The sequence below is a fragment of the Cenococcum geophilum genome (assembly GCF_001692895.1).
Source record: "Cenococcum geophilum 1.58 unplaced genomic scaffold K441scaffold_28, whole genome shotgun sequence".
NCBI classification, from domain to species: Eukaryota; Fungi; Ascomycota; class Dothideomycetes; order Gloniales; family Gloniaceae; genus Cenococcum; species Cenococcum geophilum.
This window is the reverse complement of record NW_027137586.1, coordinates 640,070-663,570: the sequence shown is the minus strand read 5'-3', so window position 1 is coordinate 663,570 and position 23,501 is coordinate 640,070. Positions and strand designations below refer to the sequence as shown.

The 23,501-nt window shown below is 38.8% G+C and overlaps 1 protein-coding gene across 1 annotated transcript; it reads left to right on the top strand.

Moving 5' to 3' along the window:
* Window positions 1-17,195: 17,195 nt before the first annotated feature.
* Window positions 17,196-21,919, top strand: K441DRAFT_697330 (uncharacterized protein; the record flags this gene model as incomplete). The annotated part of the gene is made up of 7 exons (XM_067652964.1): window positions 17,196-17,704; window positions 17,751-18,063; window positions 18,117-18,404; window positions 18,461-18,704; window positions 18,752-18,784; window positions 18,848-21,792; window positions 21,839-21,919. 7 exons carry the CDS (start codon window positions 17,196-17,198, stop codon window positions 21,917-21,919), a joined length of 4,413 nt encoding a protein of 1,470 aa, XP_067502654.1.
* Between the last annotated feature and the right edge of the window lie 1,582 nt (window positions 21,920-23,501).

The window sequence follows — 23,501 nt, the reverse complement described above, 5'->3', positions numbered from 1 at the left end:
AGTGGCTAGTAAGGAATATCGTCTTACTATTATGGGTTCCCTAGAAGTTTAAAGTAAGGTAATTTATAGATACGCTACTTCTAGCAGCGCCTGCAGTATTGCAGAGACGTAGAATTAGTCGTAGGCTAAGCGTCGGTAATAAAAAAGGCGCAACGTAATGTCATGGGACGGGGGCAATAGCTACAAGACGTATGTATTCGAGGAGTCTACAAGACGTTGCGCGATCAATCGTAAGGGTCGAGGGCGTAAGGAGGTGATATACCTACGCGTAGCTGACATAAGCTGTACGCGAGGTGTACGCGAGAGCACGGGGCTCTCCTATGGAGGCCCCTGCGGTGGGGTTCCGTAACACTTACCTTGTATATAGACTCCTTCTTTTTCCTTAAGGATTTGTCTATCTATATAATATACCCTATTATTCTATTATTAGACTCCTTATTTATATCCTTACCTTATAATATATATATATTATAGACCTTATATTAGTAGTAGTGCGACTACTAAGGAGAGATATAAACGAGTTAGTTAAGATAATATGGGAGGCACTAGAACCGATTAAGCTATAGGATAAAAGGTAGCTAAGTTACGTAGCTAGTTATGTTATAAGTTTGGAATATAAGAATATGGGAATATAGGAACGCGATGTACTAATATACTAACGTACTAATGTACTAAACCCTTTATTATGGGGAGGAGTTATATATTTAAGGACGTACGGTCTCTATAGGTAGTTTCTCTTCTTTATAGTAAATCTTAGAATATAATTAGAGTTAATCTATTAGGCAACTACTCTACTAGTTGTGTTTATATTGTTAACTATTCTATACTTATATACCTAGCCCATTAATAAGTCTACCGTAGTATTTCCTATAAGGCTTCGTTATAATATATATATATAGTTTTAAAGCAGCTATAGTTAAAAGTAAGTATAATCTAGAAGAGATAGGTATATTCTAACCCCCTAAGTGGTTTACCTATTACGGAATTTTAAATAATTATAAGATCTAGTTATATAGCCCGGTCTTATTAACTTACTACTTTATAGTTATAATATGGATTTCTACTATATATTCTATAATCGTTATTCTATATTATTTACCCTACTTCCTAATTATATTAGTTCTAGAGGCTGTTTTTGCTTAAAGCTAATATAAGTAGGGGGTAAAGTTCTAGGTCCCTACCCTAAAGTTATTTAACTTTTAAAGTAATATTTGGCGGGGTGCACAAACGCTAAATTCGCCACATGTGGCTGGGGCTTAATCGCCGCTATATCGCTCGCGCTATCTAGCAAAAACAACGCTTTCATCTAATATCTTACTATGGTATCCGGCCAAAGTTTTATACATTGTCGGTGCGTTGCAGGGGGTATAGGTGGCCTGCGGCTTATTTTTAATACATTTTTACAGTAAATAAAAAAGGAGGAAAATTAAGAAGGTTCATATTTTCTATACAAAAAGGCTTTCTCATTAGTGTAAAATGCTCTACAAGGAACCCCTGCAACGCACCGACAATGTATAAAACTTTAGCCAGATACCATCCCTTTATTTAGTAAAACGGACTTTTCGTATTGGGCGCTTTAGGCGCTCCTGCCTGGGTTAGCATGCTACAGGCACCCTAGCTAGCGTGATTTTATTAGCAAGCCTCACCAAAGCGCGTTAATATTGCGATGCCGATAAAATACTGTAGAAGGCCACTACTAAAAACACCTATCTATTTACTTGCTCGTAGAGATAGAGATATATTCTAAATAGTGTATTGTATTGGGGGGTGTAGGCCTAAGGAGAGGGTAATTATCTTAGCCTGCTGTATTGCATAGTAGGTTCCCTACTATCTTAAGCAGTGGTAGATAATTATACACTTATTACCCCCCTTAGGCCTACCGCAAGCCTAAGAGGCTGCAAAATCTATTTATAGGGTGGAGGGTAGGAAAGCGAAAAGCCAAAAGGCTAATTATAATAGATATTAATGTTGCTATTTAGAGGGAAGGCGTAACTTTGCTTTAAATAGACATTTTTATCTATTTACTTGCTTATAGAGATAGAGATATATTCTAAATAGTGTATTGTATTAGGGGGTATAGGCCTAAGAAGAGGGTGATTATCTTAGCCTGCTGTATTGCATAGTAGGTTCCCTACTATCTTAAGCAGTAGTAGATAATTATATACTTATTGCCCCCCTTGGGCCTACCGTAAGCCTAAGAGGCTACAAAATCTATTTATAAGGTGGAGGGTAGGAAAGCGAAAAGCCAAAAGGCTAATTGTGATAGATATTAATGTTGCTATTTAGAGGGAAGGCGTAACTTTGCTTTAAATAAATATTTTTATCTATTTACTTACTTATAGAGATAGAGATATATTCTAAATAGTGTATTGTATTAGGGGGTGTAGGCCTAAGAAGAGGGTAATTATCTCAGCCTGCTGTATTGCATAGTAGGTTCCCTACTATCTTAAGCAGTGGTAGATAATTATACACTTATTACCCCAAACAACGCGTACCGTTAGAAGCTAGCGGTATAAGGCCTGCCCTATAACTAATATAGAAGTAGGAATATATCTTGTCTTTTTTTACGCCCGTAGGGTATTATTAAAAAACTATTTAGGTAACCTAGAACCTAGGTAATATTAAAGGCTATTAATAACAAACCTAGCGGTGTAAGGCCTGCGCCTAATAACTAATATAGGAGTAGGAATATATATCGTCTCTTTGCGCCTATAGAGTATTATTAATAACTATTCGGGTAGGTAATATCGAAGGCTATTAACGACGACGACAATAGGAGAAGGAAGCTAGAAAGCGTCAATTTAAAACCTGTTAAAAAACCCTATAGGAAAAATTATTAGGAAAGACTACTTATCAATAGCTGCTATGGAAAGACGCGACGCGAAACTTCGCGATCCTCTAGGGGTAAGACGTTTTATCGCAACGACAACATAACGCCGTACGGCATAGTATTATTAAAGCTATAAGACGAATAAATAACAAATTCTCTATTAAATAAGCCTTATTTTAAAGCAAAAAGCTAAAAGGCTAATTGTGATAGATATTAATGTTGATGTTTAGAGGGAAGGCGTGACTTTGCTTTAAATAGACATTTTTATATTTTTTTTTTAAGGAAGTTGGGTAAAAAGTCGCGATATATAACGTCATGACTGTAGGTTTCCGCCCTTCCTCCATTAACCAGCTGCTAACTATATAGGAAAATCCCCTACTAAAGTCCTCCCCCAAACCACCGCTACTTATCCACTTTATACGCGTTTTTTTTTTATTTTTTTTTTATATCCGTTGTATTATACTATATACAATACTGCGCATGCAGCCTCTAGGCTATGGCGCTATAGTTCTATATACATGAATCCTTTCTAGGCAGCTTAACATGTACTAGTAGCTAAGTGGACACTCTGGCCCGTTTTTAAAATGCTAGGGGAGCTCTAGCGACTGGTGTTTTTTCGTTCTNGTATTTTGCTTACTATGGTCCAGTTCGCACCAAGAAAACTAAGGAAATCCTGGCTCTTTTATCTATTTCTGCCGTATTCTGCCGTTCCTAGAGTAGAAAAAGCGCTCTAAAAGAATGATTTTTATTAAATAGTTTTGCACTTAAGAATAAGAGGCGTTANAATAGCTTGCTAGCTTGGAAGCAGCTACCAATTACCCCTAAAGCGACTTTTTATCCTGTACCTTATCTCTTCTCCTTGCTAAAGAAATGGGTAGGGAATTAGTAATTAATAGCTACTCTCCCCAAAAGTAGGCTATTAATGGTATTTTATAAGGGCGAACCTCGTTACATAAACCTACTCCCATAGGAAAATTTTCACGAGGTTGTCTGTATAGGGTATAAACACCAATTCGCCTATACACCTTATATTTAACGTNCTAATGGTAACACGGGCCGGCCCCCTTCCCCTATCCCCATAGCTACCCTAGCAGTACATCGTCTGCGGTACGCCTACGGTGCGCCTACGGTACGCCTGCGGTCCTCTATAGTTTGATTGCCTATAGCGCGACAGCCGTAGACCGGTTGTAGTAGAGGTCGTCTACAGTATAACGGCTGTAGACTGGTTGTAGNAGGTCGTCTGCTCTNCAGCAGACTGGTTATAGAGGAGGTCGTCTGCCCTGCGGCAGACTGGTTGTAGAGGAGGTTGTCTGCCCTGCGGCAGACAGTTGTAGAGGAGGTCGTCTACCCTGCGGCAGACTGGTTGTAGAGGAGGTTGTCTGCCCTGCGGCAGACAGTTGTAGAGGAGGTCGTCTACCCTGCGGCAGACTGGTTTGTAGAGGAGGTCGTCTGCCTGCGGCAGACTGGTTGTAGAGGAGGTCGTCTGCCCTGCGGCAGACAGTTGTAGAGGAGGTCGTCTACCCTGCGGCAGACAGTTGTAGAGGAGGTCGTCTGCCCTGCGGCAGACAGTTGTAGAGGAGGTCGTCTTGCCCTGCGGCAGACAGTTGTAGAGGAGGTCGTCTGCCCTGCGGCAGACAGTTGTAGAGGGGGTCGTCTGCTCTGCGGCAGACTGGTTGTAGAGGAGGTCGTCTGCTCTGTGGCAGAACTGGTTTGTAGAGGAGGTCGTCTGCTCTGTGGCAGACCTGGTTGTGGTGGATCGTTGGTTGTGGTAGCTAGCGTCGTGGTGACGTGTCTTTAGGGGGTATACAACCGGCGGCGCCCTTGCGACGACGGACGGAGGAGCAAAGGGGAGGCGACGGACCTTTATACGCGTTCTTAACGTTAATAAGGATAAGCTAGTAAAGGACCAGCTTAAGGTTATAAGGGAGGACGTGTAGTATACGTTAAATGAGATATTAAGTGCTGTAGGTTATTAAACGGTTTAATTAGCGGTTATTTAGTATAGAGGATCGATTAAAGGCGGTAGAGAAGGACTTAAAGGAGGCTAAGCAGGACGCTGCACTAAAGGCTTAATTAGCTTTAAGGTCTTAATATTAGGGGTGTAAGGAAGTGGAGGGCTTAAAATAGTTACTTAGTCGTCGCCTACTAAATAGAAGTTGTTAAAGTACTAAAGGCATAGAGAAAGCCTATAAGCCTCGTATTTATATACTGTTTGCCTAACCTTTACTATAAGCTTCTTTACCTCCTTCCATCTATATATCTAGCACTTTAGTAGGCTCTTATAGCCTTACTTCCTTATAAAGCTTTTAATAGAATAGTAAGTTCGTGTCTTACACTGTCAAATTACAGGTAGTGGGGTTTTAGCAATAACGTAGGTGGTTTTTTAATTTGTTTTATTTTTATAACCAGGCTTAATACCAGATTAATATTACCTATATTTTAGTAAGCTTTAACAAAGAAGACACTTAGTATTATGCTTATTTAGGCCTATCTTTTAACTACCTATAATAATAAGGTTCTATACTAATTATATATAGAAACGGCGGTGGGTTTAAAGGTGCTTCCTTAATATTTAGAAGATCTTCTTACTAATAATATAGGCGTTAATTATAGCCGCATTAAGCGCCTAGAAGGATAAGGGTAGCTAGGTGCGTATAGTAGTAATCTAGGTAGTATAATAGCTTTAAAGCTAATTATAAATATTAACGCCGCCTATTTAGTTATTGTAGTTAATAGAGAGCCTAGGTAGCGTTAACTTCTTAATTAAATTATCGCCCTAAACATTAGCTACCAGTTTCTTAAGGAAGGAATTATATACCTGCGGCTGACGTTAACTAACTTTATTAACGTCCTTATTGCTATATAAATAAACTATTATTAAAAACCGTACTAAATTCTTGTCCTACTATACAATTAAAAGCACTAAATTAACTATACCGATAACTACTCCTATAATAAAGTTAAACGGTAGCCTTTCCTTTTTTTTATTAGCCCTTTTATACACCTCTAGATAGTCCTTTAAGTTTAATTAAGCTATACTAGCTATAGTAATTCTAAGTTATTAAAGCATCCGGAGCAACGGAATATTTATAAAGTAGTTATCTAAAAATAGGCAAAATTAATAAGCCTAAAGAGGAAGCTGTTAGGTAAGGTAGAGGATATACTTAAAGGTATTTAAGAGAACGATATCTTAATAATCTATTGTTACGGACGCTTTAAGTACGATGTTACGACTACTTGGAGAAGAGACGGAAGAAGCTAGTTGGTTAATTCAGGCACGGTCTAGGATAGAGCCGATAGAACCATGTGACGAGGAATGGTAACCAAGGTCACATAATGTGCTACGTATTAAACGAGGGGAACAAGAGGAACTTACGTACCTTACGTATAAGACGTACATTACGTACAAGAAGGATTTCATAGGAGTACGGTTATGTATTTAAGGACCCTTAGTCCCTACCTAGATAGTTCCTTTCTTGTAGTAATTCTCAGAATATAATTAGAGTTAATCTATTAGGCAACCACTCCACCAGTTGTTATTACGTTGTTGACTTTTATACTTGCATTTCCTATATACCTAGCCTAATAATAAGCCCACCGTAGTTCTTGCTACAAGGTTCCGTTATATAATCACTACCTAGTTACAGTATTAATATAAAAAGTTAAATAACATGCTACTAAAAGTAGCCACTATAACGCCATTAACGGCAGCAACTACTTTAAGGATAGGAGGTAATACTAGTATAGTAGATACTGACTTATAGCAACCTATAACGGTTGGACAGCTATAGGAAATAGTTAACTAGCTAATAGCTAATAATATAGTGTTAGAAGAAAGACTTAATAGGATAGGAGCAGTAAAGATCAAGCTACTATTAATTAAGAGATTTATTGGAGAGAGGTTAAAGCTTAAAGGATTCCTTATGTAGATGCATTTTAAGGTCTTATAGGAGGGAGTAAAGTTACCTATACCCGTGGATTGGATAGCCTATATAGGACTATTCTTATTAGGGAAAGCACTTAAGTAGTTTAAATTTTACCTTATAGAGATATAGGCAAACGGAATAATAACCACTAACCAAAACGTGCGATTTATATTCTTAAGTTGGGAAGGATTCGTAGAATAACTAACGCAGATATTTGGAGACCTAAAAGAAACAACTACAGTAAAAAGAAAACTCCAGAACTTTATGCAATAAACTTTAGCAATTAAGTATATAATATAGTTCCAGATACTAGCAATATAAGTAGAGTGGAATAATAGGGCGCTTATAGCATAGTATAAATAGGGACTTAAGGCTAAAGTCTAGGACGTAATTATCCTAATAGAAGATACGGACACCCTAAGGGATCTAATAGATTAGGTAATTAAGATTAATAATTGGATCTACTAAAGGGAACAGGCTAAGAGAGGCTAGGATAGAGTTCTATAGTTATATAAGGCGCAAAGTACGNAANNATAAAAGCTAANTTAGAAACTATNGTATAGCGCAGAGCTAATNGACCTAAGTNGTACNAAANAAGCCTATAAGAGATAGAGCAAACTATAGAAACCTAGAGGATAAGGATTAAGTAATTAAAGGTCTAAAGAGTAGAGGCTAAATTAGGGATCTTAATAGCAGAAGATATTTAGGCAGACTCTATAATAAGAGAAATAGTTTAAAGAAGGAGCTTATATAAATTATGGAAAATAGGGTTATTATATTAGAGACTATAGAAGTAGGTAGAGTTACTATATAGTAAAAGGCATGAGACTAATAGACGATATATATATATAAAGGGATAATAATATACTATAAGGAACAAAAGAATATTTAATTAGAAGTTTTATATTTTATTATAATAACGCATACCAAATTTATAAGGACGCTAAGTACGGCGTAAGCTATTAGCTATAAGAGCCAGTACCTATAGGATATAGAGGAACTAATAAACTAGTTCGCAGATCGGATATTAAGGACGATAAATTCAACTTAGGTAAAACATTCCGTAACGATAAGGCAATAAAGGCCGCTTACTAGGAGCGAGTAGACCTTAGAGATGTTATACTAGAGGTAGAGGATAATTCCACTATAAAATAGGGAACATTAGTAGGGATCGAAACCCTACTAGATATAATATTTATCGCTTCGCAAGATATAAGAGAAGTAGGACAGCGAACTACTTTGGCACTTAATAAAGGCAAAAGGCTAAAGGCTTAAGATTCTTAAGATAAGATAAGAGATGACTAAGATTCTTAAGACGAGATAAGGTAAGCTTAAGGACCTATAATGGACGATAACCGATAGAGCAGAGCAGTAGCTTAGTTTAGAACTATACGAATAAGCTTGGGATAGAAGTTCCCATAAACATAAGATTCTTAAGACAAGATAAGTAAGATTTAAGACTTTTAAGACGAGATGAGAATACTAAGTAAGCCTAGTTAGACTAAGGCAGGAGCTAAGCTTAAGTTAGAAGTAAGCTTAGGATTAAAGAATCTAAAAGGTTAAGAATTTAGAGTATAAATTAGGACACCTATAGATAAGAGGCAAGGAGCTTCTTTATAGATTAGAGAATCTATAGTACAAATAGTAATTAGACTGGGAGACAGATATATAGACCTAGAAGACTTACTAGGGAAGTATAATGTTTAGCCTAAAGATTAAAAAGTTAATACCAAGATTAAGAAGTATAAGGACTTTAAAGATCCACTTATAAGACGCGACGTAAAAGAAACCATAGAGGAGTTTAGGATAAGAATTACCTTATAGTAAGAATAGAAACTAGATAGAAGATCTAGTATATTAGGACGTATAAAGGACCAAGCACTAGTATAAAGAATTACTAATAGGCTAAGAGCAGGCATATTGAGAGCTAAGTAGCTTACTGAACTAGAAGATAAAGAGAATTTAGGGATTCTAACTAGGTTCGAGAAATAATATATAAAGGGCTATTACAATATAGTAATGAAAAGATACTTCCTTACGGATAAACTGTATACACTCCAGTAGCTGTACTAAAAGTGGTATAGGCAAAGGCACAATAATAAGTGGGAAGATTTCTATATATGGTTAGATAAAAAAGTTATCTAGGACTACCTAATTATAGAGAAGGCTATAACGTATATTAAAGGAGCCTTAATTATAACGTTAAAGGATCTAGATGAATATTTAGAGGACTAGAGAAGTAAGAGACGCATCTTAGTACCTATAAATAAAGTTATAACGTTTAGATTAGCATAATAAAGGTTTAAACTTAAGGATAAAGACGAGCTAAGAGTTAACCTAAAGCACCTAGCACACTATACGTTATCATGGATTGCGTATATAGACGATATATACGAAATGTATAAGAATCCAAAGGAAAAGAATTAAAAATACCCTATAAGGATATACTGGATAACGGACGAGCAATAGTATAGAAATGCTAAATATATATATAGATGGCATCCAGCAGAGGTCCAAGAGGAAGGGAGTTTAGTACTTTAATTAGGAAGATTCCTTACGGAAGAATACTTAGATGGATAATAGTAATAGGAATGCCTAGAAAATATGTGTCTATAGTATATTAAAGATAAAAAGCGAACTAGGCATTGGCTAAAGAGCGAGCCAAGTATACTAGGATTAAGTAGCTAATAGTTAGGAAAAGTAGAGGCCTATAGGACTAGAGGGAGCCAGTAGTAGAGCCTTAGACCCTTAAAGGAATTTAAGGATAANACCTAAATTTACNGATTAATTAGNAAGATNAGNAGTTTAAAGCGCTAATAGATAGTNNAGNAACGCNAAACTATATCTTACTAGNAGNAGTTAAGAGAATGGGGCTACCTTATAGATAAAAGGAGTAACCTTACCTATTAGTTATAATTTTAGGAGATCTAATAACCTATAGAGGAGGGATTATTAATCTTAAAATAGGACCTATTTAGATAACTATTAAAGGGAAATAAATTAAGATGTCTTTTAATATCCTACCATTAGGACAGGACGAGGCAGTATTAGGCATGCCTTAGTTATAGGAATATAATCTAAGAATCGATTAGATTACAGGTTAGGTTAATATTAAAAATACTTAACGCCGTAAGATGCGATAATAAGCTAAGTTAGTATAGTACTAAATAGAAGCAACCTATAAAGAAACAGAAAAAGGACTAAGTTATTGTCACGAGACGAGGTCAAGGAGGCTCTAAGAAGTCGTAGTATTGACTAGGTACACGACAGGATGTTGCACGAAGGTGCAAAGAGGTGCGAAGGCACCGTGGCTCTATATACTGTGGGGTCCAAGGCTCGCCTATGGCGAGCCCTTGGCGGTGCTACGGTCGGAATCCGTGACACTTTCCCCCCCCTAATACAAAGCCGAAGTCCCTTGAGGCAGATCCTCCCTTATGCGTAGTACTGTGGTACTCGTTGGCGACTAGTAGAGTGTTTCTTTTTGAAATGTTCGCTAGCAGACGTTGCACGACACATTGGCTGGGGTGTTCGCTGGCAGGTGTTGCACGAACGGTTAACTGAGGTGACGATTCAATAGGTAGATTAACAACTCAATATCTAAGGTGTCTTGTGACTATTCTTCTAAGTTCGTTGAGTCGTAGATAACTGTTTGTAGTCGTAGTTCGAAGTAGTATCCTCACAGCGAGACAGTGGGTGCTGGTCTTGCTCGGCGGGAGCTCACAGCAGGAACAGAGGTGCTGGTCTTGGATCGGCGTCGTCGTAGTCGTATGCGCAGGCAAGTAGAATCGTAGAGACAGTAGACAGAGATAGAGACATCGACGCGCTAGGAATCGAGAGGTAGATTGAGGGGTATCGAATTTCGTCGGCCAACGGTCGGTACGAGTCAAAGTCGTCGTGCGCGCTCCATAAGCGTAGGGGAAGCCTATGCGAGCCGTTGGGGTGCAACATAATGTCACGAGACGAGGTCAAGGAGGCTCTAAGAAGTCGTAGTATTGACTAGGTACACGACAGGATGTTGCACGAAGGTGCAAAGAGGTGCAAAGAGGTGCGAAGGCACCGTGGCTCTATATACTGTGGGTGCCAAGGCTCGCCTATGGCGAGCCCTTGGCGGTGCTACGGTCGGAATCCGTGACAGTTATATACTAAAGAGATACCACAAGTATGGCAAAAAACTATAGTTACCGGAAAGTAAGAAGCTATTAAAGTATATAGTATAGGACTATAAGATAGAGTTGAAACCAGAAACAAGTCTAAAGTTCTTTTTAATCTATAAGCTTACTAAAGAAGAAGGTAGAGCGTTAAAAGAGTTTATCTAGGAAAATCTATAAAAGGGATATATTAGACCATCGCAGTCATTAGCAGGTTATCCAGTACTATTTGTACTAAAGAAAAATGGCAAACTAAGGCTGTGTATTAACTATAGACAGTTAAATAACATTACTAGGAAGGATAGGTATCCTTTACCCTTAATTAGCGAAATCTAAGATAGGATAGGCAATGCGTAAATCTTTATAAAGATAGATCTAAGATAGGCGTACCATTAAATCAGGATTAAGGAAGGCAATAAATAAAAGGCAGCCTTTAGGTTAAAGGAAGGACTATATAAACCATTAGTTATACAATTCGGGCTTATAAACGTACTAGCAATATTCTAAAAGCGTATTAACAACATATTAGGGGAATACTTAGATGAATTTGTTATAGTATATCTTAATAATATTATTATCTACTTAATAACTAAGGAAGAACATAGGGAACACGTTAAATAGGTTTTAAAAAGACTATAAGAAGAACAGATACCAGTAGTAATTAAGAAATGCGAGTTCTTTACTAGAAAGACTAATTTTGTTAGATTTATTATTAAACTAGGCTAACTTAGTATAGATCTAAAAAAGATTAAGGCTATAGTAAATTAGTAGAAACTAGAGAATATTATATAGTTAAGATTATTCCTAGGGTTTTGCAATTACTATAGAAGGTTTATAGCGTAGTGGTTAAAGAACATTAAGCTATTTACGCGGTTAACAAAGAAAGAAGAACTATAGGCATAGGGGGAAGAGTAAAGAGAACTCTTTAAGAAAGTTAAAAAGCTGTTTACCCAGGAGCTAGTTTTTAAGATCTATTAACTAGGACTAGAGACGGTTATAGAAACGAATGCATTAGACTATACACTAGGGGTATACTTTATGTAAAGGCATTAAGATAGATGGCACCTAGTAGCATACTATAGTCGGACGATAACACTACTAAAGTTAAACTATAACATCTATAATAAGGAGTTATTAGGTATAGTTATAGCATTAAAGAAATAAAGAGCATTCTTATAAGGTATAAAGAAACCATTTATAGTTAAGACGGATTATAAAAACCTAACAGGATTCCTAATAACAAAGGAACTTAACTAAAGATAGGTTAGATGGGTAGAGATGCTTACGGAATACCATTTTAAGATTTAGTATACTAAGGGTATAGATAATACGCGGGCAGATGCTCTAAGCCATAAAGCTAAACTATAAAATAAGGAAAAGCCATTAGGGGCTTTATTATAAAAAGATATAGATGGATTAATTAAATATAATTATCTAAAAATTATAGCAACTTAAGAAGATAATAAATTAGAGAAAGTTTATAAGATACTAGAAAGCTTTTGGGTATAAAGAATTCTAAAAGTATAGCTAGAAGATCTATAAATAGATATATACGAAAATTAAAAAGCAAAGTATATTCTAAGAAGTATAGTAGAGTAGTTTATAGAGGACTTCTATAAGGGACTAACCTAAGAATATAATAGAGCTACGGGCTTAGTGTTAAGACTCTAGGAGGAGTATATTATTAATAAAATCTAAAGGATAGCCAGAAGGGTTATAAAGGAATATTTAGATTGCTAAAGGAATAAACTAATAAGGTATAAGCTATATAGAGGGCTATAACCTATTAAAATACTAAAGAAACCATAGGAGGTTATATTATGGGACTTTATTATTAAGTTACTAAAATTAAGAGATCCTATTACCGGATAAGATTATAACGTAATCTTAGTAATAGTAGATAAGCTTATAAAATAGGGATACTTTATAGCATATATAGAAGAAATCTCAGCAGAAGATATCGCTAGAATCTATATTAAAGAAGTATTCACAAAACATAGAGCACTAAGTAAAATCATATCGGATAGAGATCTAAGATTTATAGTAGTATTTTAGGAAGTGTTCTTAGCGGAGCAAGGAGTTTAAGTAGCAACTTTTACCGCATATTATCCACAGACAGACGGTTAAATGGAAAGATTAAATTAGACGCTAGAGTAGTATCTAAGGCATTATGTTAATTATATATAGAATAATTGGGTATTACTGTTACTAGTTATACAGTTTATATATAATGTAACACCTTAAGAAGGAATAGGCATATTACTATTTAAGGCAAATTATGGATATAAGCTAAGAATATCGTTATTACCACGGCAAGTAAAAAAAATAAGTAGTACAGCTAAAAAGAGAATAAAGACGTTAATAAATCTTTATATAGACCTTATAGAATTAATAAAGAAAGTACAAGAGAGAATAAAAAAGTACTATAATGTTAAGAGATCTAAGGGACCAGATCTTAAGGAGGGAGATAAAGTATAGCTACTATATAAAAATTTTAAAAGTCGACAACTAAGCAAGAAGTTGGACTATGTTAGACTAGGACCTTTTAAAATTATATAGAGGATTTTACCGATTACGTTTAAGTTAAACCTACTAGCCAAAATAAAGATCTACCCTATATAGCACATCGCAATGCTAGAGCTAGTATATAGGAATGTTAAGCTATTAGTTTATAAAGTAGACATATATAGAGGATAAGAAGAAGACAAATGGTAAGTTTTAAAGATCGTTAATTATAAAGACATTGACGACGAAATATAGTATAAGGTTAAGTGGATAGGCTACACTAAGACTACCTAGGAGCTACTAGAGAATTTAAAGAACGCTATAGGAAAGGTATAGAAGTATTGGAAGAGATTAGGTTAGGTAGTATTAATAAAAAAGGATTACTAAAGAATAAGTTACCTAAGGGGGACCTAAGAAGAGTAGTTGCCAAACTACTCGGATCTATTTCCTTCTCTATTAGGGGAGAATCCGTTTTTTTATTACCTAGTTCCTATAAACCCTATTTTATAAGTTTCTACTCCTTAAAACAAACCTTCTTATAAACCTTTTTAAGACAAAGCAGACGAGCAGACGCCGTAATCTAAGTATTTAGGGCCTTCTGTTCCACGTCACGGGAACGTTCTAACTTAGTAAGGGCTTGCAATAGTTTACTATCTAGCTGCATAGTAGCAGATTAAACACAAAACCCTAAGATAAATTAATTAGGAAACTAGACGACTATTAAGAGTAATAGGTCGCGCATATTTAGCATTAAAAGTAGAGCGAACGTTATAAGATAAACAAATATTTACTTTAGTATACTTTAAATAAGAGGACGGTTATTGCGAAGATGGGTTCGCCAACATAATATAAACCAACCCCTCTTTCGAATAACGAGAACACGGAGACGGCATAATCTCACTAAGAGATAATATTGCAGCAATAGTGCGAGCACGACGTTGGGCGTATAAAGAAGAAATTGCTTTAGGTATAATAAGTAATAATATTAACTAAATTAATTAAACGGATATTATACCTTTAGTAAACGACTTAGAGATATTTTAAATCTTTAAGAACGAAGATAAAGAGGAGGGAGATAGTATTACGGACGCTTTAAGTATAATATTATAACTACTTAGAGAAGAGACGGAAGAAGCTAGTTAGTTAATTTAGGCACAGTCTAGGATGGAGCCAATAGAACTATGTGACGAGGAATAGTAACTAAGGTCACATAATATGCTATATATTAAATAAGGGGAATAAGAGGAACTTATGTACCTTATATATAAGACGTATATTATATACAAGAAGGATTTTATAGGAGTACGGTTGTGTATTTAAGGACCCTTAGTCCCTACCTAGATAGTTCCTTCCTTATAGTGATTCTCAGAATATAATTAAAGTTAATCTGTTGGGCAACCACTCCACCAGTTGTTATTACGTTGTTGACTTTTGTACTTGCATTTCCTACACACCTAGCCCAATAACGAGCCTACCGTAGTTCTTGCTACAAGGTTCCGTTACATCTATTTAAGAAGGAAGCCTAAAAAAGTAGCTAGGTAAGGTAAATATAAAGCTATAGTAATATCCATATTAATAAAGGCTTATTATCTTAAAGCCCTTTAATATTAGCTTACTAAGCAATTTAATTATAGCTATAAATTGTCTAGTAAACCTTACTATTATTTTATTAAAGCTAACTATAGATCTAGGTATAATATACTTTCTAAACGCCCTACCTAAAGAAGTTATTAACGGCTTAATTTTCTTAAAGACTTAACGTTTAACGCCCTCTAGTGGAGGTAGTAAGACATAAAAGAAGCGCTTAAGTTACTCCTATTTTTTTAGGCCTATAAATAAGCTAATTAAGTATTTAGAATATTTAGGATCTACAGTCTAAAGATCTGGCACCTAAGTGCCTTTAAAGACGCCTATATAGATAATAAGCTCTACCTAAATTATTAATTCGCTAGCAGAGGTCTCCTTCTACGCCTGTAATTGTTTACCTGCATATTATCCTAATTAGTAATATCCGCTAGCATTTTAAGAGGCTATATATAGGTTTATATTAATCGCGAGCTTCTTAAATATACTAATACTAAAGAATAGTAGAAATACTTAAATCGGTAGGTCCTATCTAGATCTATATCCGCTAGACACTATACTAATTTAATTTGCTAGCGTATAATAAGTATAGCGCTTACAATCCTCATTTTAATTAGGAAGGTTATTAGATTTAATATCCGCGTTAATGCCATTAATAGGCTCACTAGTACGCCGAATATTAACTTATTTAGAAGGTTAATAACTTTAAAATCTAGTTTAGGAACAGCAGCTATAGGCTCCTATAAAGTAGGAACAGCAGGAAGGCCTATTCTTATAACTTCTTCAGCTAACAGCTCTGGTAGTTTAGTCTTATCTACCTTATCTGCCTTATCCTCAGCAGTCTCGCCGCGGGCCTTAAAAGAGGCTTCTAATTCGTCCTTAATATCCTCCATCTGGCTGCTTGGCTAAGCCTCCACTGCCTACTGCGTAGCTACTGCCGACACGCTATCGTGTGTATACTGCGTCACTTAAAAGGATTGTGAATAGGACTCCTAGGCTTGAGGTACTTTTAGAGGCTTTAGAGGCTTCAGAGCCGAAGGAGTACAACTTTTTTTAGGCGGCATAAGAACGATATTTTACTGACAATTAAATAATTAAATAGACGGCGGCAATATTGAAGCTTTTAGATTAACTACACCAAATATTATAGGCTTCCTGGCCACGTCGCTACTGTTCACCGCAATATTCAAGCGTCAATGAGGCGCCAGCACCCTTGCTACCGCACTGACCAGAGGCTTCAACACCAAGCTCTATATAGTATAGAGCCTCTAGATTGGCTTTTGAGGCGTGCATATACGAAAAGTCCATGAAAACTTGCCAGACGAAGGGATCCCATGGTGTCTTTGTTGACACCGGGCTTTTCTTCGCGGCTGGGGCAGTGGGCCGACTTAACCAACTTATTTCTAGCTTATAGTTGTGACCAATCGGAAAACCGAATATTTTGCAAAGGGGTTGCAAAAGCACACAGCGACTAGCAGCTTCGAGTTTGGGACGTGCGCTTCTACGCCTAGGGGAGTTAAACCTCAGCCATAGTGCGCGGGAACTAAAAGTGCATGAAGCTGAAGACACAATGGGATAGTAGTTACGCTCTCGCCATCTCCACAAGGGTGGCCGGAGCGGGTCGGCCATCCTCCCTGCTAGCATACTTACTTGCGTGCGCCACGAGCTACTACAGTATGTACAACCCAGACCACTAGCTGTGACCCTCCCGACTGTCAAGACCTTCCACACAATTTTGGCCAATATCTTTTACTTGGTATGTTTGTAGCCAGTGCTCACTGTTCAGATACTTGATGCAGTTCTTGCCGAACTGCTCTTCGCCCTGTGCGACCACACTTAGGACCGGGGAGCCGAAGTGGCGCCTGCGACGTTGCAGGACCCGCGGCAAATGTAGCTTTTCTCAGTTCCCTGTGTCCAATCATGAGCTTTATATGAATACTGAAGTCTCATTGGATGTTCTCGAATCTGAGCCGCAAAGATTCACTCAAGCGGGAGATCCTCCATTTAATCCCTTCCAGCCTTCTCTTCACAACCACCAAGCTATCCTTCCGATCAAAGATAACGCATATTGTCCCACAAGAAAACTGCTATTTTATGGCGGACTCTAGATGTTAAAGCCTGTCGCTTCATATCGGTAATGCGAGAATTCCGAGGATAATGTTTGTACCGAGCATTAATAGAGTCGCACAGGGCATGCTAGACATGTTTGCCCTCCCTCTCATCCCTACTATTACAACCTCCTTCCTACTCATCTTAGCCGCCGTTATACTTTGGAACATCACGCGCGTTACGGCAACTGATCGATTGACCACGCCCGACACTCGCCAAAAGGAAACGCCGCCTCGTTCACTAGGTAGCAAGGACAAGCTCCGAACATACAGACTGCGTGGCATACCAGGCTCATTTGATTTGGAGCAAGTGAAGAAACTCGTTAAGAGTGTTCTGTCTCTGGACAATAGTGATGAAGTAGCAATTTCGTCACTTGCTGAAGATCCATGTCGGGAAAGCGAGAAGATCGCGACTGTGGAATTAACAAAGAGACCCCAGATTACTTGCGACGGAAAGGATGAATGGGCTTTGTTGATTCCCAACGAGCAGCTCCAGAATAACGAAGAAAACCAGCGACTCAATCGTAAAAGAATGGTGTTGGATACTCATTTTCGGGGGCTAACCCCATTACACTCGGCGAAAGATTCTGAATGTAGTATAGAGTGAGTATTACTCACATTCTTCCACGTCCGATGCTAATCATCACAGTCTGATTGCAGTGCCAGGCCTAGGGGGCCATGCATTCGGATCTTTCAAAGAGAGGACAGGGTCACATATGTGGCTTCGGGATTCCCTTTCGCACGATCTGCCCAACATTAGAATCTTTGTGTACGGATACGACAGCAGGATAGCTCAGAGCACATCTTTCGCAAATTTCGACGACGTTGCCAGTGAGTTGCAAGAAGCGATCCGGCTTATAAGAAATTACCCGCGTTTCAAGAAAACTAGCATGCCGACCACAAGCCCACAAAGACCGCTTATACTCATCAGCCATAGTCTTGGCGGTGTACTTGTTAGAGCGGTATGTTTTCATCTTTTTGTTGGCCAATAAGTTTATTGTTAATATGAGTGCAGACACTTATTCGAATGGGTGGAACAGAATCAGGCGATGATTCAGACAAAGCCAACTTAAAATCCATCCGTGGAATACTCTTCTTCGGAGTACCTAATGCTGGAATGGAAACCCAGTATTTACTTCCGATAGTTGGAGATCAGCCTAATAGATTTTTCGTTGAGCAACTAGGAAGGCAATCGGATATTTTACGCATTCATCGTAGGGACTTCCCCAAAGTGTTCACTTTCAAAGACTCCGAAATTATCTCCTTCTACGAAACAAAGCAGTCACCCACCGCCAAGCAGAGGGTAAGTTCGATAGGGTAACGTATAAGTTATCAGCTATCTTCTAATCTCGTACATAGGATGATGGAACCTGGGAACTGACAGGTAAACCCGAAGTACTCTTAGACGTAGCCTCGGCGACTCACGGTCGACCTTGGGAAACCACCGGACATTATATTCGGTCAATGAACCGTACTCACCAAGATCTTGTTAAATTCTCATCCCTTGACAACGAGTATGAGAGAGTTAAGGTCTGCTTGGATAAATTTGTCGAGAATGGAGAATATGTTGTTGGAAAAAGATTCCCTAGGCGTCGAGTGAACAGTAAGTTCCCATAAAGTCTTCAGGTGCTTGGCGGCTAATCGGTTTAGGGGACCTTCATGAGCTATCAAAAGACGAGGCTGGTTAGTGATCTAGTAGAGACGTAATTTTCTAAGATTAGAGCGTATGTTAGTGACACCCTTCAGACTGCTTGAAGTCTCTCGCATTCCCAGAAATGAATTCGCGGTACCATATGGATGAGCTACGTCGAGAGGATGACACCTGCACTTGGCTATTGCAAGACCCTACATATACAAAATGGCTAACCGAACCATGCGGCACTCTCTACATTTCCGGGAAACCGGGATGTGGAAAGTCGACGTTGATGAGATTTGCCGTTGACCATGCTAAAAAGGGTAGTGCCGTGGTCGCCTCGTTCTTCTTTCACGGACGCGGCGTCGTGCTTCAGAAGACCCCCGAAGGCTTATTCCGATCTCTCCTACATGAAATTTTCCAGTATTTCCCGAGAGAATGCTCAAATCTGACAGATGAGTTCCGAGCTAAACACATCACGCAGGCAGACAACGTGAGGTGGGAGGCAGGCCAACTACGTGTTTTCTTAGAGAACATTCTCTTGAGTTTGTGTCGCGATCATTCCATAATTCTTTATATTGACGCGCTCGATGAAGCTGGCTCTGAAGTTGCCTACGACCTAGCACATGATTTTGTCGGGGCTCTAGGAAGGGCCAGCATCGATCAACGGCTGAAACTCAAGATCTGTTTTTCTCACCGAGAATTCCCGGAGCTAGGTCTACCTCACATTCCGATTGTCCCTGTAGATAAACGCAACAGCGCCGACATCGTAGACTACTGGGAGAAAAAGGTCAAATGCGAACATATGCAGAGCGAACTAGTGCAAGAGATCAAGAGCGAAGTGCTGGGCAAGGCCCAGGGAGTATTCTTATGGGTCAAATTGGTGGTAAAGAAGGCAGTAAAGCTCCAATGGAAAGGCAAAGGACCAAGGACTGTTTTAAAGATGATCAAGGAAACACCTTCAGAACTCAAAGACATCTACGAAACACTTCTCGACGGGTTGGATGATCCACAGAACACTCTGAAGCTGTTTCAATGGATTTCTTTCTCTGAGAGGCCTTTACAAGTCCGCGAGCTTCGAGAAGCGATGGTTCTAGAGCCGAACATGAGTGAAACTTCTATCGTCGAATACCAGGAAGGAGATGAGTACGCAACAAACGAAGCACAAATGGAGTTGAAGATCAAAGACCTATCACGCGGGCTCGCAGAGATCAGTGTGCAGGGAAATGAACGCATAGTTCAATTCATTCATCAATCCGTAATGGATTTCATGGCACAAAGTGGGTTTAATCGGTGGTTGTTCTGCTTCAACGATTTTGGCCGTGAGAGCCATTTCCAGCTTTCGAGGTCCTGCCTCCGTTATCTTGGCATGAAAGAAATTCGGACCTTGACCGTCAATATATCGACCGCGACTGTGTTCGAAACAACAGCAATTAATCGACAGTTCCCGCTTTTACTCTACTCAATTCACTCATGGGCAAAACATTTAGAAGGAGTGGAAGAAAGAGGTGGTCTCCAAGAAGATCTTCTAGACCTATTTCAATGGCCATCCAATGATATTCCAGAACACGTGTATTCTCTTGAAAAGATGATGACAGCAACGAAGGGTCTTATAGACGACGGGTTGGGGAACTTATTACACCTCTTGGCACAACATGGCATATACTCCGCACTCAAGGCTCTCATAGACAAAGACATCACCCAAGCGAAAGCCAATAACGGAGTAATACTTCGTAAAAATGCCTCATTGACCGCTCATTCTCAAGCATCTACATCGACGGTATTTCTAGAGGATGGTCGGGTTAATCTCAACGTTAGTGACGGATTTGGAAGGATACCCTTGCACCGGGCTGTTGTGGGTAGACATCTCAAGGTTGCGAAATTACTCCTCAGCTTTCCCAGTGTGAATCCTCTCGCTACCGATCACGGTTCAATCACACCTCTTTCATTTAGCTTGGGCAACGGTGAGATGGAGACCACTCTCTATCGGGCCATGAGCCTACGGGCAAAATCGTCTGAAGAAGCGGTGCTTACAATAGCGCAGTATGCCAGCAACATATCAGAATCAATACAGAGGTTACAGAAGCATTATCCTAGAGTCAGAATCTCGAGACAGGCAATTGAGAGCGCAATGAACAATGTGAATGTTGAACTAAGAGATATCGAGACCATTCTCCGAATGAAGACGCCAGACGTTAAAATCACTGGGAAGTCGATCAAAGAACTCATTTACCGGGATGAGGTTGGATTAATCGATTACGGAGCAAGAATAAACCCGGCAATGCTACAATTACTTCTTCAGGAAATGCCATTAGATGCAACAATTGGGGAGGATGTGATCGTGACAGCAGCACGGGAGCAAAAAACAGAAGTTTTCAAGCTTCTACTACAGAGAAGAGCTCCAAGTGTTCAGGTAACCGAGAAACTAATCGAAGCGGCCTTGCATAATCATATCAAAGGGCAACGCGGAGTCTTATTGTCTCTCTTTGAGACAGAAAACTCCAAAATTACAATTACAGAAGGTGCGATAGAGGCCGTGGCCAAAAATGCCACTGAAAGGAATGACTGTCTTACAGTGATGGATTTACTCTTCAAAACGAGAGGGACGCAGATTCAAATCACGGAACGGATTCTTGTCGCGGCGGCGGGCAACTCTATCGTAGGGGCAAAGCTTATAGCCATTATTTTGAAAGAGAATAGGGGGGACATTCGGATTACAGAACGAGTTGTTGTAGCAGCTGCGGGTAATGGGCATGAAAATACGAAAGCAATAGCTCTCCTCCTAAGAGAAAGAGGAACAAAAATTCAGATTACGGAAAGAGTGCTTGTCGAGGCCGCGAGCAGCTCTAGAGCGAGTATTGAGGTGATGGCTTTTCTTCTCGCGATGAGACGATCGGAGATCAAGATAACGGAACCAGTCCTCATCGCAGCAGTGAGCAACCGAAAAACTGGGCCAAGGATGTTTGCTCTTCTCCTTGAAGCGAACAGAGCAGAGTTTCAAATCACAGAACCAGTATTCGTTGCCGCAGCCGGAAATTCTGACCATGGGACAGAGCTTGTGGGTCGTATTCTTCGGGAAAGGAGTCATGATATACGCGTTTCAGAACCAGTGCTTATCGCATCAATACGCAACAGTGACTGTAGGCAGGCCATTATCCGATTGTTTCTTCAAGAAAGGCCATTAGAAGTCGAGATGACTGATATGGTGGTCACGACTGCTATAAAGTTTTCAGGGGATAGACCAGTCTTTCTCCAACTCCTGCAAGAAAAAGGTTCAGAAATTCAAATCACCGATTGGGTAATTGCAGAAGCAGCGAAATATTGGTTGGCTAAAGGAAATATTGTGGCCTTGTTGGAATGGAAAGACGCAGGATATGAAATTGTGGCTAAGATTCAAGACTTGCGTCAGCGTGACTGGAACGAAAATAACATTCGGAGTATAGTCGAAGTTGGGGGCATCGATATTGCAAGTTCGAACGGCCCGAGTCCTTATAGGGCGGACGAAGTTTTCGACCCCTTTTCATCAGCTCTTGATCTGGAGTCACATAACTACGAGCCACCAATACTTGACGCAAATGGGTTCTTCCGCTACAATGAGGAGCACTGAAATACAGATGCACCGTGACATAGCTAGTTTTATATGGAAGCAGCCTGCACAATGTTGGAGAATGCAATTCGAAGTCGATTTTATCGTGTCGATCCAGGTCAGGTTTTGAAACGGGTTTCCTTACCACCGTCTTGCTACTGTCTCGGTCGACGACTCGGTCGCCGACGTAGTCTACTGTCCCTTTTTCTTATGTATACATAGAGGCTATAGAGCCACATTCAATAGATAGAGTCCTCATTCTTTTCTTACAATCGGTGCACGGACTACCGATCGACAGTTACGAGCCCGGGTGACTTGCCATAATGCACCTATTTAACTAATTTGATTAATTAATTTGATTGATTCTATCCCTATTAAATTGCTGCTTATTATTAAATCCTTTGTTTGTCTCTGCAAGCACCTTTTAATATAACTTCTTAACCTACCCAAGCTATTACCACGATGGTGATATTATTGAACTAAGCTGATTGGGACGAATGGATTAACCTTATTAGGCTTCAAGCTTAAACAGGAGACGTATGGGAATACGTCGACCCCTTAACTAAATAGGATTAGTTGCCCTATTTACTTAAACCAGTCTTTTCTAGGCCTTAAGATGTGAAGTTAGGAATAATATTATATATAGCTCTCTCTAAGGACGAGAAGGATAAGCCTTAAATTCTCCGTAAGAGGTATAAGATAGTAAAGAAGGAATATAAGAAGCAGAAGGCAGCTTTAATCTCCCTATAAAGCTATATTACTGGTATAGTAGCCAGGAACCTTAATACCTATATACTAGGTACCGACTTAGTATACAACACCCTAGTGGCTCTTAAGGAGAGGGTTGCCCCAACTAATATAGTACGTAAGCTATACCTATCCACTTAATATACTAAGGTTAAAAAGGGCCTAAAGAACTAGAACTTTAAGGCCTAGCTATAGCAGTGGGAGAAGATATATAACGACTGTAAAAAGATTAAATTGCTAGACGTACACGGCGACCGAGTAATTAGAGATTTTTTAATAGTGGTAGAGCCAGTATTGCTAAACTAGGCCTTAATATAGAAGGTTAAATTTAATAAATATAACTGGGCTAGTAATTAGATAATATTTATAGATTAACTAGTTAAAATATATTAGAACTATTAATAAATAGAGATAGCTTAGAAGAGAAGAGATTA